This window comes from Bombyx mandarina, chromosome 07 (genome assembly GCF_030267445.1).
Source record: "Bombyx mandarina strain Sakado chromosome 07, ASM3026744v2".
NCBI classification, from domain to species: Eukaryota; Metazoa; Arthropoda; class Insecta; order Lepidoptera; family Bombycidae; genus Bombyx; species Bombyx mandarina.
Window position 1 is genome coordinate 5,912,417 of NC_143214.1, and position 13,021 is coordinate 5,925,437.

General features: G+C 35.2%; 1 protein-coding gene across 2 annotated transcripts in view; it reads right to left on the reverse strand.

The window, feature by feature from the left end:
* Window positions 1-13,021, reverse strand: part of LOC114251418 (facilitated trehalose transporter Tret1) — a 60,929-nt gene that overhangs the window by 28,700 nt on the left and 19,208 nt on the right. The window contains exons 2-4 of one of the 2 annotated variants that reach the window (XM_089728539.1): window positions 12,503-12,673; window positions 5,856-5,991; window positions 1,856-2,084 (exon numbers count right to left, since the gene is read on the reverse strand). In XM_089728539.1, coding sequence (XP_089584665.1) covers window positions 1,856-2,084; window positions 5,856-5,991; window positions 12,503-12,556 — 419 coding nt within the window. In that variant the 5' untranslated portion in view covers window positions 12,557-12,673. Of the gene's footprint in view, window positions 1-1,855; window positions 2,085-5,855; window positions 5,992-12,502; window positions 12,843-13,021 lie in introns of those variants that run through there. The other variant, XM_028185669.2, reaches the window with a different exon arrangement.

A 13,021-nucleotide genomic window follows, 5' to 3' on the forward strand; every position in this document is an offset into this window, starting at 1 on the left:
TAATTCCCCACTTAGGTGAAACTTGTTGAATGAGACTTAACATATGCACAATAAAGATAAAATAAATAATGAAAATGATAATGTTCGAGCGTTTTCGTCAATTGAACAACGTAATTGTTAAATTTTTGTTTGATTTTACTTCAAAGATCTAATTCGTTGATCACAAATAATGTTTCCGTAATTATTACTATTAATCGGCCAAGAAGAGCACAATCTACTTGATTTTAAGTGGTTACCGGGGCCAAACTTGAGGTTTATTATATTATAGACTTGTCTAACTGAATAACCACAGTGGTACAGCTGTTTCATCCTAGATAACGAAACGCCTAATTACTTCGCGGCAGTAATTAAATAGATTCATCATCTGTCCTACCATAACTATGTATTACATATTGTATATTCACATAACAGTTGTGTTCTTTACATTCTACAGTTTTTTTATATTTTACTGCTTTGACGGGTGGACGAGCTCACAGCCCACCTGTTGTTAAGTGGTTACCGGAGCCCATAGACATCTACAATGTAAATGCGCCACCCACCATGAGATATAAGTTCTAAGGTCTCAGTATAATAACAACGGCTGCCCTTCAAACGGAAACGCATTACTGCTTCACGGCAGAAATAGGCGGGGTGGTGGTACCTACCCGTGCGAACTCACAAGAGGTCCTACCACCAGTAATTACGCAAACTATAACTTTGCGGGTTTGATTTTTATTACACGATGTTATTCCTTCACCGTGGAAGTTAATCGTGAACAATTGTTAGGTACGTATTTCAATAGAAAAATTGGTACCCGCCTGCGGGATTCGAACACCGTTGCATCGCTTTAAACGTATGCACCGGACGCCTTATTCTTTAGGCCACAACGACTTCGCAATTTTTTTTTGGTCCAAGTGAATATGTTTATTATAATAATGTATCAATGTCGTCAAACAGCTATAATATAGTTTACTAATCTAGAACAAATTAATATTTTAATCTAAATAGCTACTAATGGGATGATTCGTTAATATCAAATTCAAATTCTTCAATAACTCAAGACAACGATCCATTCATAAATTACTAAAGCGCTCAAAGCCCCTGTAAGATAATAAAGTAATTTAATTGCCAGTTTTACTTAATTATAATTAAGTCACAAACTCGTTTACTATAAAACTCTGAGATTCATTTTAAGCGTGAAGACTTAATTTTTTGTGATTTTTTGTCATAATTCTTATGAACAAAGGTAAACTCTAATAGAGTCCATTGCATATTTCATGTAATGATACTTCCTCCTCCTTGCGTCGTATTCCTCATTGCTGAGGGTCGTGAGCACCCTTTTGAATCACCTTCGCACGCACGATCTTTCTCCATTTATTCTTGTCTCTGGCGGTGTGGGGGGCGTTGTGAAACGTGGAATCAAGAGCGGTGCGGATCTGATTGGACCAACGTATTGGGCTGCGCCCCCGAGGTCTTTTCCCATCTACCTTACCAGTCACGATGTATGACACTTAAGCACACAAAAAATAGAATGGCTCTTTTTTGTTTCAAGCATAACTGGGCCCCGCGGACGTATATACCGCCATTTGTATTATCTTAAGGACCTATAGCTTGGAACGCAGAGCCTTCGGCAGATTAAATTCGTACATCTGAATTTAATCTAAACTCCTTTGGCAGATGCAATTTTAGAAGAATACCGAAAAAAAAAAAAAAAAGGAGATAGCAACGCTATTCTGACTTTAGCATGACAAGTGCCATCATTAAGCGTTGAATTTTTTCTAGAAGAGACCTTTTTTTTAACGTTTGAGAATTCGCTTACGGACACACCCAGTCGACGGGGAGAAGTGAGCTACATGCAAAAAAAACAATTGATTACCTGACTTCTCCAACGTAAGTAACGGAAGGTCCTTCCATAATTCCTGTGCCAATTCCAAGCAGAGCGTTCGCAATTAGCAACGAGGGTACATCCCAAGCGAAGTACATCAACAGCCACGCTATGAGATGAGGTATGTTCACCAGGACCAAAGCTTTCCTTCTCCCGAAGTAGTCCAGGATTGGACCGGAGAAAATACTCCCGAGAGGTTGGCACAGAAACGCTAAGCTACCTGTAAGAGAATAGTAGGAAAAAACGTTACACAAATACTTGTGGGAGACATTTCGTCTTCTCGCATTAAAACTGTATAATTTCAAAACATACTAATTTTAAAGGAGAGTGTTTTAAAGGTTTAACGTGTAATATTTTTAATATTAATCATATCTGCAACATAATTATTTTTTTTTTTTACCTGTTGCATTATCTGTCTTTTAAAGTAAGATTAAATTATGTATTAATTTTGTTAATAGTGGTTAAAACATAGGTAAACTTTAAAAAAAAAAACTTAACTGCGCTCTTTTAACAGTATTTATGAGAAAAATACTGGTGATACCAAATGATTACGTATATTAACTCAATTTCGAACTTATTGGAAATTGTACACTTTTAATGCGAAAAGGCGATTTATACTTCAGAAATAAGATACATATAGAAATTCGATCATATTAAGTGTAGTAGATATCACCAAACATTTTGTCTACTCTCCATCTATCCGCATACCATTGCCATTTCATGCGTTAAGTATTTCCTAGATTAAATGTTTTAATTCATTATAGAAAATAAATTAGTTAATTTAAATCTAGGTACAATCGCATCGCTCGCTACGATTACACTTAATGTCTATAAATAATACATAACAACTAATCAATTTTAATAAACTAATTGTACCTAATTTATAAATAATGATATATTTTCATAATTTTTAGACAGAAACATCCCATAATTTGTAAATTAACACAATTTCTTCCATATTAGTAAAAATTTACATTTAAAAACAATTCGAAAACTAGAATTAAATGAATCACATTGTTATTTGAACATGTTTGTTATCTAATGCTTACGTGCTGGTAATTCTAGTAAATAGTGATCTTAGGTGAAGATCTAGGTTAAAATAACATTTGTTTATGTATTATTTATTATCTGTCATGTAAGATACCACGAAGACTAAATAAATAAATCAAACTAGGTAATTCTGAACGAAACACACTGACTTTATTGTTCCAAAATTGCGTAACCCAAAAATAGTTACAAATCAGTTTGTTTTTTGAAGTCTCAGGAAAAAGAGAAAGAAGTCAAAGGAACGTTTCAGACACCAGTGGGGCCCCTGTCATTATTTTGCAACTAATATGATGATCGATTTTTTTTTTTTTTTTTAATTAGTAACAGTTAGAAACATATATCACAACACAATAGGTCATCAAGAATTTGAATTTTGTAACACTCGGAAATAAAAATTTGAAAATTGCTTATTCAATTCTACTGATTCTTATCTAATTAATGTGCATATAATGTAATTTATTGTATTTATTTTCGAAATCGACAAACAAAATTGAGTAACTTAAATCAAAATTAACATAATTCGGTTAGCACGTTTTAAATAAATGACACCATTATCGCCATTAGTATAATAAATGTATTCCCGGAAAAATTACGACAATTCAGAGTAAGCTCACAATAAAACATTGAACCTAATAAATACTATGAACGTGAATTTTAAAATTAGCTTTGGGGTAATTCAATAATATCTATATATATAAAAATGAATTGCTGTTCGTTAGTCTCGCGAAAACTCGAGAACGTCAGGACCGATTTGGCTAATTTTGGTCTTGAATTATTGTGGAAATCCAGAGAAGGTTTAAAAGGTAGATAAATATGAAAATACTCGGAATTAAATAAAAACAACAATTTTGTTTTTCCTTTGATGTGTCCTCCGTCGGACGGATTCCTTTTGTTTGTTTTAAGTTTATTTTATACAAAAGTTTAGGTTGTTTATTTATCGATTGAGGCACTACGAAGTCTGCCGGGACAGCTAGTACTTTAAATAAAAATACACAGTACATATTATATATACTGTTATTGTCATATTTATATTGTTTTAAATAGCTAGAAACAAATCACGCACGGTCATCCAGCCCAAATTAGGATTCCCGGTATTATACCATAGTACCAACACGCACCGGTAATAGCAGTAGCAGATAATAAACACCCAGACAAAGGATAAACAAACCTATTATTCATCATACGAATGTTTGCCCGATCTGGGAATCGAACCCACGACCCTTAACGCAAAAGTCTGGGGCGCTAACTACCGCCCCAACGAGTCAGTCAGTGTTACGAGGGCGGCACTGAAAATTTCGGGAATTAACGAAGTGACACAACATTACTATTTAAAAATGTATTTATTGCTTTTCGAAGTATTCTCCGCGAAATTTGACACATTTTTCCATACGATGGAACCTATCATTGAAGCAACCATTCCATTCGGAAGTTGGGGTCTCCAAAATGGCCGTTTTGTAGGCGTCCACAGCTTCTTCAGGTGATGAAAATCTCTGTCCACGCAATTTATTCTTTATTTTAGGGAAAGTATAGAAATCATTAGGGCTTAGGTCGGGGCTGTACGGCGGATGGTCTAATAATTCTATGTTTTCTTGCTCTAAAAACTCTTTTATTCTGTGCGCGGTGTGAGAACTCGCATTGTCGTGATGGAGGATGATGCGGCGGTTGCAGTTATCTTTACGGAGTTCAGAAACGACCTATGGCAAACAAATTCTAGCATACCATTCTGCATTAACCGTTCTTTGTCCCTCAAAAGGAATAGTCGTAACATGGCCGGTTTTGGAGACAAACGTGGCCACCATTTTTTTTGCAACACTCCGTGAACGAACAATTTTTGTTTGCTTTAACTCATTTTCGAACACCCAAACTCGTGACTGGTTTTTTGTTTCGGGTTCGTACGCGTATATCGAGGATTTGTCACCTGATACAATGTTGTATACAGCATTTGAGGATCCTGCGTGGAATCTTTCGAGAGTTCTGACGCACCAAGTAACACGAGCCGCTTTTTGCTCTTCACAGAGCGAATGCGGTATCCATCGGGAAAACAACTTTTTTACACCTAATAAGATTATTTGTATTTGACTCATGCCAATGTCTAAAGTTGCCTGAATTTCGCGGTATGTCACATGTCGATCTTCCTCAATCAGCTTACGCACAGCATCAACGTTTTCTTGAGTGACTGCAGTTTTTGGACGACCTTGACGGGGATCATCACTGAGCTTGACACGTCCACGTTGAAACTCAGCAAACCAGCGATAAATTGTCGTTTTGGATGGGGCTTCATCACCAAATGCAGAAATCATCCGGTCAACACACTGTTTTTGTGTTAAACCACTTCGAAAGTCATAATAAATCATCGCTCTTGAATTTTCTCGAGTCAATTCCATTTTCTCAACGACTAAACAAGTTTGACAAAACCTCGTGACAAGACCGAGAATCTTTTTTAAAATAAATAAATGGTATTCGATTTTTAAAACCAAGGAGTTTTCAATTAAAAAGATTTTAATATGACAGGAACAGTGGAAATATTCCATTCCCGATACTTTTAGTGCAGCCTAGTATTATCGATGTTTCGAACACTTTACAGTTTTCGTGGTCACGGACGTCCGTGATTAAACTGTAAAAGTAGTTTTAATTATATCTACTACACGCGAAAACCGATGAAAATATTACAAACTCCTACATTCTGTATAACATAAAAATTTAATGTTGTTTTATGTACAACAGGTGACACGCGAATTAATAGCTTATGCTAATTAGTTATTTAGGAAAGTTGGTACCTGCTCTACGAACGAACCCTGGCTTAATCGTTCGAACGTCTCACTCATAACGCCATAGACGCTCCCTAACTGCTTATGAGTTCCGGTAGCCACTTAAAATCAAGCACACATGCCTACAAAACCCTTCCAAACAATAAAAAAAAACTTCAAAATTAAAGTTTACTCACCAAACCAAGAAGCTTGATTTTCATCCAATGATACTCCTTCCTTCGCGTAGAGTACCTCCGGTACCACCATGGTTACGAAGCTGATAGACATACCCAGGCCAATTAGCAAGAAATCTAATGCCAGACATGCTACCGCCTGAAATACATTAATTATTTTTACAATCCCATCTGACAAAGCAATATAACAGTTGATTCTTAATTAAATTAAAAAATATATTTTCTAATTTAAAGGAGCTAATTTTGAATTACATTAATGGAGCATAGCCAGAGGATCTCACGGAATAATTTCTAACTCTATACTAATAATTTAAATTCTAGTAATTTCTTTTATTGCTAAAATGGATGAAAGAGCCCAAGGCCCATCTGGTGTTAAGTAGTCATCGGAGCTCATAGACATTAATCATGTCAAAGCCTCCGCCTATCTCGAGACGCGAGTTCTAAGTTCAATCCGAATCGCATTACAGCTTCACGGTAGAAATAGCAGGGTGGTGGTATCCACCCCTGCGGGCTCACAAGACGCCTTACAACCACAATCTGCTTTCATTTAAATATGATTACTTATGTTCTTAATGTCTATAATGGCACTCGAAATTTCGGCCCTCTTGGTATTGAAGGAAGTGAGAAGGAATTGCTCGAGCCAATAATTTCTAGCGCCAATCGGCATTTAATGACAGTAGGGTGTATCCTGACGCAGCAGGTGTGAAGCAGTAATGCGTTTCGGTTTGAAGGATGGGGCAGCCCTTGTAACTATACTGAGATCTTAGAACTGATATCTCAAGTTGGGTGGCGCATTTACGTTGTAGATGTCTATGGGCTCCATCAGGTGGGCTGTGAGCTCTTCCACCCATCTAAGCAATAAAATAAAATAAAAAATAAAACTTAAAATCACTCTCTCGTCCACGAAGGCGATCTATAAAATGCTTAGAAGATATAGAAACAGTATATATTAATTGATTCTCGATTTAGAAATGACCTTTTGAAGCTACTCAAATATTTTAGCACGGTCGTGCTTAGCAAAAATATATGAAAAAGTTCCGGTAGTGGAGTCCCAATTACATCAAAGTTTCAGACCAAGGAAATGCGTAAACTGTATTGCACTCAAATATATCGATTCAAAGTCTGAATTCGTTGAGGTCAATGCTATATCCATTGAAAAAATTTTTAGGTATTTTCTATTAACTCTTCCAAAAACGGAAGAATGGAAAATGAAATGGAATTATATGAACCGGCAAAACACTGATTATCAAAGTTTGAAATTACTTTTTACCTTACTTTATACGGGTTCCTGGTTATAACAACCCTGTAATTATAAACTTTGTAATTTAAAACATCATTTCATTATTATATTATCACAGTATGTACTCATCTTTCTTTATTTAAAGTTACAAAAATCAACAAAACTCTTTCAGATAAGCCCACATACCTTCATATGTCTTGGTTTCATTCATTATTAAACAAATTAGCTCGTATCAATTTATTGACTTAAATTAACTTAATTAGTAAGAATTTATTAAAATTTTCATTCATGTATCACTCTGATTTCATAAAGTTTTAGTATCATCAAGAACATTCTGGAACATTTTCACTTATTCGAGTAGCTTCAAGGGCGGATTCACGATTCATTTTAAGGATCATTTCTCCCTACCGCCATATTTTTTTTACTGGTGGTAGGACTTCGCGTGAGTCCGCACGGGTAAGTACCACCGCCCCGCCTATTTCTGCCGTAAATCAGTAATGCGTTTCGGTTTGAAGGGTGGGGCAGTCGTTGTAACAATACTGAGACCTTAGAACTCATGTTTCAGGGTGGGTGGCAGTATTTACGTTGTATATGTCTATGGGCTCCAGTAACCACTTAACACCAGGTGGGCTGTGAGATCGTCCAACTATATAAGCAATAAAAAAAAAATCTCCCCCAAACATACCTTGCAACATCTATTTAGGAACCAGTCGAGGTAAAAAACAATCTGCAATGTATGGTTGTGGCTGGCAATAAAACTACATACCTCATTATCATGGTACGTCATTTATAAAAAGCAAACATTTTTAACGCGACATTCGTTTTACTCTTTTTCCACATACCTCAAAACAAATATTTTTCTGATCCGGTTGCATTCTATTTCTGAATGTCTTTTCGCATTAAAATGTAATGATAAAAAATATCAAAAGCAGCCCAGATTTCGAATAAATATCTAATAAATGCATTTTATATTAATTTGACTATTAATTTATATTTTAAATATTTTATGATTAATATCTTTTTATTATATAATTTATGTAACAAGTTTTATGATAGTTTCAATAGTAATGATGATAGTTTATAATAGGATAACAATAGTGATGATAGATTAAATAATAGACGCGTCTTGAAGTTTCATTAACAACATAAAAATTACATTTTCGTTGAATAAGTAGTAGCTTTGTTATTCTGATTTAGATATTATTAGACCTCATGTCTGTGTGTCTCACGTTAAAGCGCTATTAACACTAAACATACCATAACGGGTCAAATGACCCATTTTGAACTTTTGCTTTGAAAATGCACGTATTATCTTATTGCTTTTGAACATTTGACTTCATGACTTTTTCTTACCAATTAATCTACAGTTATAATACTATTTTTGGTTTTTGTTTTGTTTTGTTTATTTTGAGTAATACATGTCGTATACCGTAATCTACCCGCTATGGTAGAAATAGGTACCAGTAAGTGTTGGTATGATTAGTGTTAATGTGTGTCAAAATATTTAAATTTGGTAATATACAACGAATGTAAAACAAAAGTCTGTAACAATTTACTTATTTTCACTAAATTTCTTTAGTGTCTACTTTTTTGTCTACCTACTGCTAGTTAACCTCTACCTCAAGGGGTTAGGCTAGCTTCACCGAATGTGCAAGCAAGCTCACAGGGCTCTGAGACCCGGGTGGACCTCGGAGACTTAGCTAGCATCTGCCCTAGCTAGAGCAGTGCTACCATCGAATCGGAATCGCGACTCACTGGCAAGATCCGGCGAGAAATTTAAGTGTTAGCGTTTTTTCTGGCTACTGGCATGGATTTTGGCAGATCTGTTCGAACGCAGATAATTCGTAACTAACTCTATTGCCTTTTTATATAGTGCGGTAACAATCAATCATCATGCTGACAGATTCATATTTGTTGACAAATTATGATCAAAACATTTATATTATTAAAATGATTGTAATATTATTGTTTGGTCATTTATAACGTTAATGTCCCTATTCAAAGTTTATTGAAACAATAAATGCAAATCAATCACTTTATCTTGCACATGATATAGTTTCAATAACAACTCTTTTACCAGCCAACATAATCGATATATAAAAAAATACGCATTTAAATAAGCTGCAATATCCACCATTATATCACTTGAGCGTGGCGGAATCCAAAACGAGATTAATCTTTTAATTTTATTTGATATATTTTTTGGCATTTATTTTATTAATTATGTATTTATTTTAAAAATTGTGTTATTAAGTGATTCGATAGAATCCGAAGCACCGAATTTATTCTGCTATGTATATTTATTCTGTTCAATAAAGTACTTTCAGTTACTTTATCCAAACATCAATGGTATTATTTTATTGGTCAATTAAAACTATAGAGTACACCAAGGTCCAGTTCAAAGAATGTAGGTCAGATTTTGTTGGACAATGATTTCAGTGACATGAATCATCATTTCGATACATTACGATACTTGGAATATTTTTACGTTGTATCAACACAATTAACATTTCAAACCCATTCTTGTCTGGGCGTCTAAAGATTAACATGTCAAATGATTGCCAAGGTCAAAAGATATCACAAAGTTAATGACCTCGATACGTTAGTTACTAGTCTCTACTGCACTTTATAATGGCTGATCCACCTCTTTTTTTTCCTACCTAAGCTGAGCCTTGAGAGGCTATTTATTTCAACCTTTAACTAGTAGGTGAGCTCACGGAGCTCAAACCTGACGATGTTGCTAACACGAACTCTAGGAAGAGCCGTGCTTCGCAGAATCTACCACAGGATCGGAAACGCGACCCACTGAGAAGTTCCGGCGAGAAACTCAGTGGGCTGTGTCTGTGGGTTAATTCACTCGCCAAGCCCTTCGTCGCAAGCGACAGGCTTGAGGAGTACGATGACGGGTGCTTGGGGTACCTAAAAGCACCGTTAGTGGATCGGGAGGATCCGAAATGACGTGTTTTAGGCGACATCGGCTGCTTTCCATTCTGTACGCAGGATCGGGAACGTAGCTACGGGCTGCCACCATGAGAGGGTTCTCGTGCGTGCCGCTTCTTTAAACTAGAGAGACAGATTTACGAAAGAAAAGATGATAACGCTCGCTTCCATTATAGGTATATACAATTTCAAAAATTAATCTATTCTATTCTATCAGCCCATAGACGTCCACTGCTGGATATAGGCCTTTCCCAAGCTTCGCCAAAAAAATCGGTCCCGCGCTGATGCATCCAGCGTATCCTCGCAAACCTCAATAGGTCATCGGTCCATCATAATCGTTTGCTATAAAATCTTAAACAGTAGAGTTACGAGGTGCGGTGAACAACAACATAGAACATCAAAAGGAAACTTAAGGCCTCACCAAATATTATAGCTTTCGATGTCGTAAATCATGACTAACTTTACGACTCCAACGTATCTTTTTGAACGGAAAAATTCCGTTTCCGTAGATGTAATTATGGCATTATAATTTAATTAGTCCAAAAAAAAAGCGTCAAACTAGTCTAAAACGATTTATGAGCGAGATGCAAATGATTTGTCAAATATATCACGTGGTGATTATGTGGGTTGCTTTTATGTATATTACTTATGTATGTTTGATTACGTTTTATGCCTGCATTTATCCAATAAGGGAATTGGAATATTTATCCATATTTATCCATTATTTACTCGGCATCGTCTTTAGTTGGCTGGCGGCGAATGCTTAAATCCGTCAACGTGTAGAAATAATTACAAAAAGTTTAACAAAAAACTAAAAAAAAAGAAAAAGATTACAAGTATTAAAAAGTAATAGACTCTCCAATTCACACACAGCAACAATGAACTTGAACCATGGAAATTTTATCGTTATTACAAAACTAAAATCTTAACAAAAAATAGGCTGGCCCACGCAACCATTACATTATACACACACGAACTTGTTTAATAATTGCCGGACCGTTGTTTGATGTCTTGATTTGGTCAATTTCGTAAGTGTTGCGCAACGTTATGTGGACAATCGAAAAAATAGTAAATTTTCGATTTTTAACTGTGCTCTTATATGAGTCGACTATTATCAAAGCCGGCAATGTGACTTTTGGACAATTATTGGTAAATCAGAAAAACGAATTATTGACTTTGTATTCCATTGGCAGTCACAAAACTCTTCTGAACGACATCTTAGATAAATAACAGGTTAAGTATTAACCATTATTTAATGCAAGCTTTGAACCGTATTCTTTGAAGGAGACGATTCAAATCAATCTGTATTGACATATCAATAACATTTTTTTGTCCAAATGCACAGATTGCCACCTTTGATAATAGACGACTCATATGTCGGTCGAAATGTTTTACGAACAAAAGGAATGTTGGAATATATATTTTATTAAGAACACATTATTATACAAATTATTATGCAGGGAACATATTACATGTAATAATGAATACCTATACTTATAGCAATTGGCAATCATCAACAAATTGTTAATAAAATTGGAAGATTGGTAACGAATTGTTTTAAAAATTTCACGGTTCACATTCTAATGCTATCATTTTAGATTTTCTCGTAATAAGAAATATTACGAGAAAATCAAAAATAGACCCAGACCCCGTACGACAGTAGAAATTTTGTTCATTATAAAATAGTATAATTTAAAGAAATTACAATATTCTAAAAAAAAACTATTTAGTCAGACACGCAGCCTATCTGGTATTAAGTATTTACCTATAGACATTATACCGTGTTTTTAGAAAGAAGACGATCGCACGTCACCCACGATGAGTGTCTAAGTGAGCTAATGGACATCAGCATACCAGGACCCGGCCTTGCGTCAATCTACCACACAGATATCCTTTCGATTTCTTTCCTACAACGCATGACTACTTCCCATCAGAAATAAGCAGAATTGCACCCACCTATGTGCGATCATAATACTGCTCTATCACTAGTAGACTAGCAATCGCAGAATGCTGATATAATACTCATAAAAAATCGCCCATTCTCCGGTTCCTAACCTTAGACGCCCACGAGCAGAGATTGATGATTCTATTATAGGCGTGTACAGTTCAAGTTCAGGAGTATAGTGTTCTGACACTCGGTTTATAAAACTCGGCCGCAATCTGTTATATAAGTAGAAACTAGCAACCCGCCCTCGCTTCGCTTCGGAAACAGTAATTTATTATTGATCTCTCCACTATTTAATGAATGTTATTATACATATAAACCTTCCTCTTTAATCACTCTATCTATTAAAAAAAACCGCATCAAAATCCGTTGCGTAGTTTTAAAGATTTACGCATACATAGGGATATAGGGACAGAGAAAGCGACTTTGTTTTATACTATGTAGTGATAATAAGCGAAGTGTTATGAATCAAAGTTGAACATACATTTGAAGGGTAAGCATATAAACAAAAAAAATATCTCATACCTGTGACAGCACGACTCTGGTCCGACCGATGTCCCTTTTCTCATTATTCGCCATTTTAAAAACACAGAGTTCACTGTTTGATACGAGGCACTGACTGTTCTCAATGATCACAATAGTATGTATTACTTCAATAGATTTAATCTTTCTGAATGCATTGACTGCCTGTTCTGACTTAAAAGGATATTGTTAAACTGTTTTATTTAAAATGTCACGTTGTTGCAGCATCGTACAAATAAGTTCTAGTTTTTTGAAGTCCTCACCAATTATACACTAATGTCAAATAGTCTGGTAATGTATTCTAACATGTTACCGTCGTTAGTGAAATGATTGTCAGAAGTGAATCGAGTATTTTAAACTTTATTAAAATTAGTTAATAGCCACTATTATACTAATTAATCTATTCGAATTTCAAAATCGGCATGTATCATCATAATTGTTTCTAACATAATTTCAAACGCGGTAAAAACTGTTGACTTAACAAAATGAATGAAGCCGTCAAAACGAGATTTGCAACAGTAG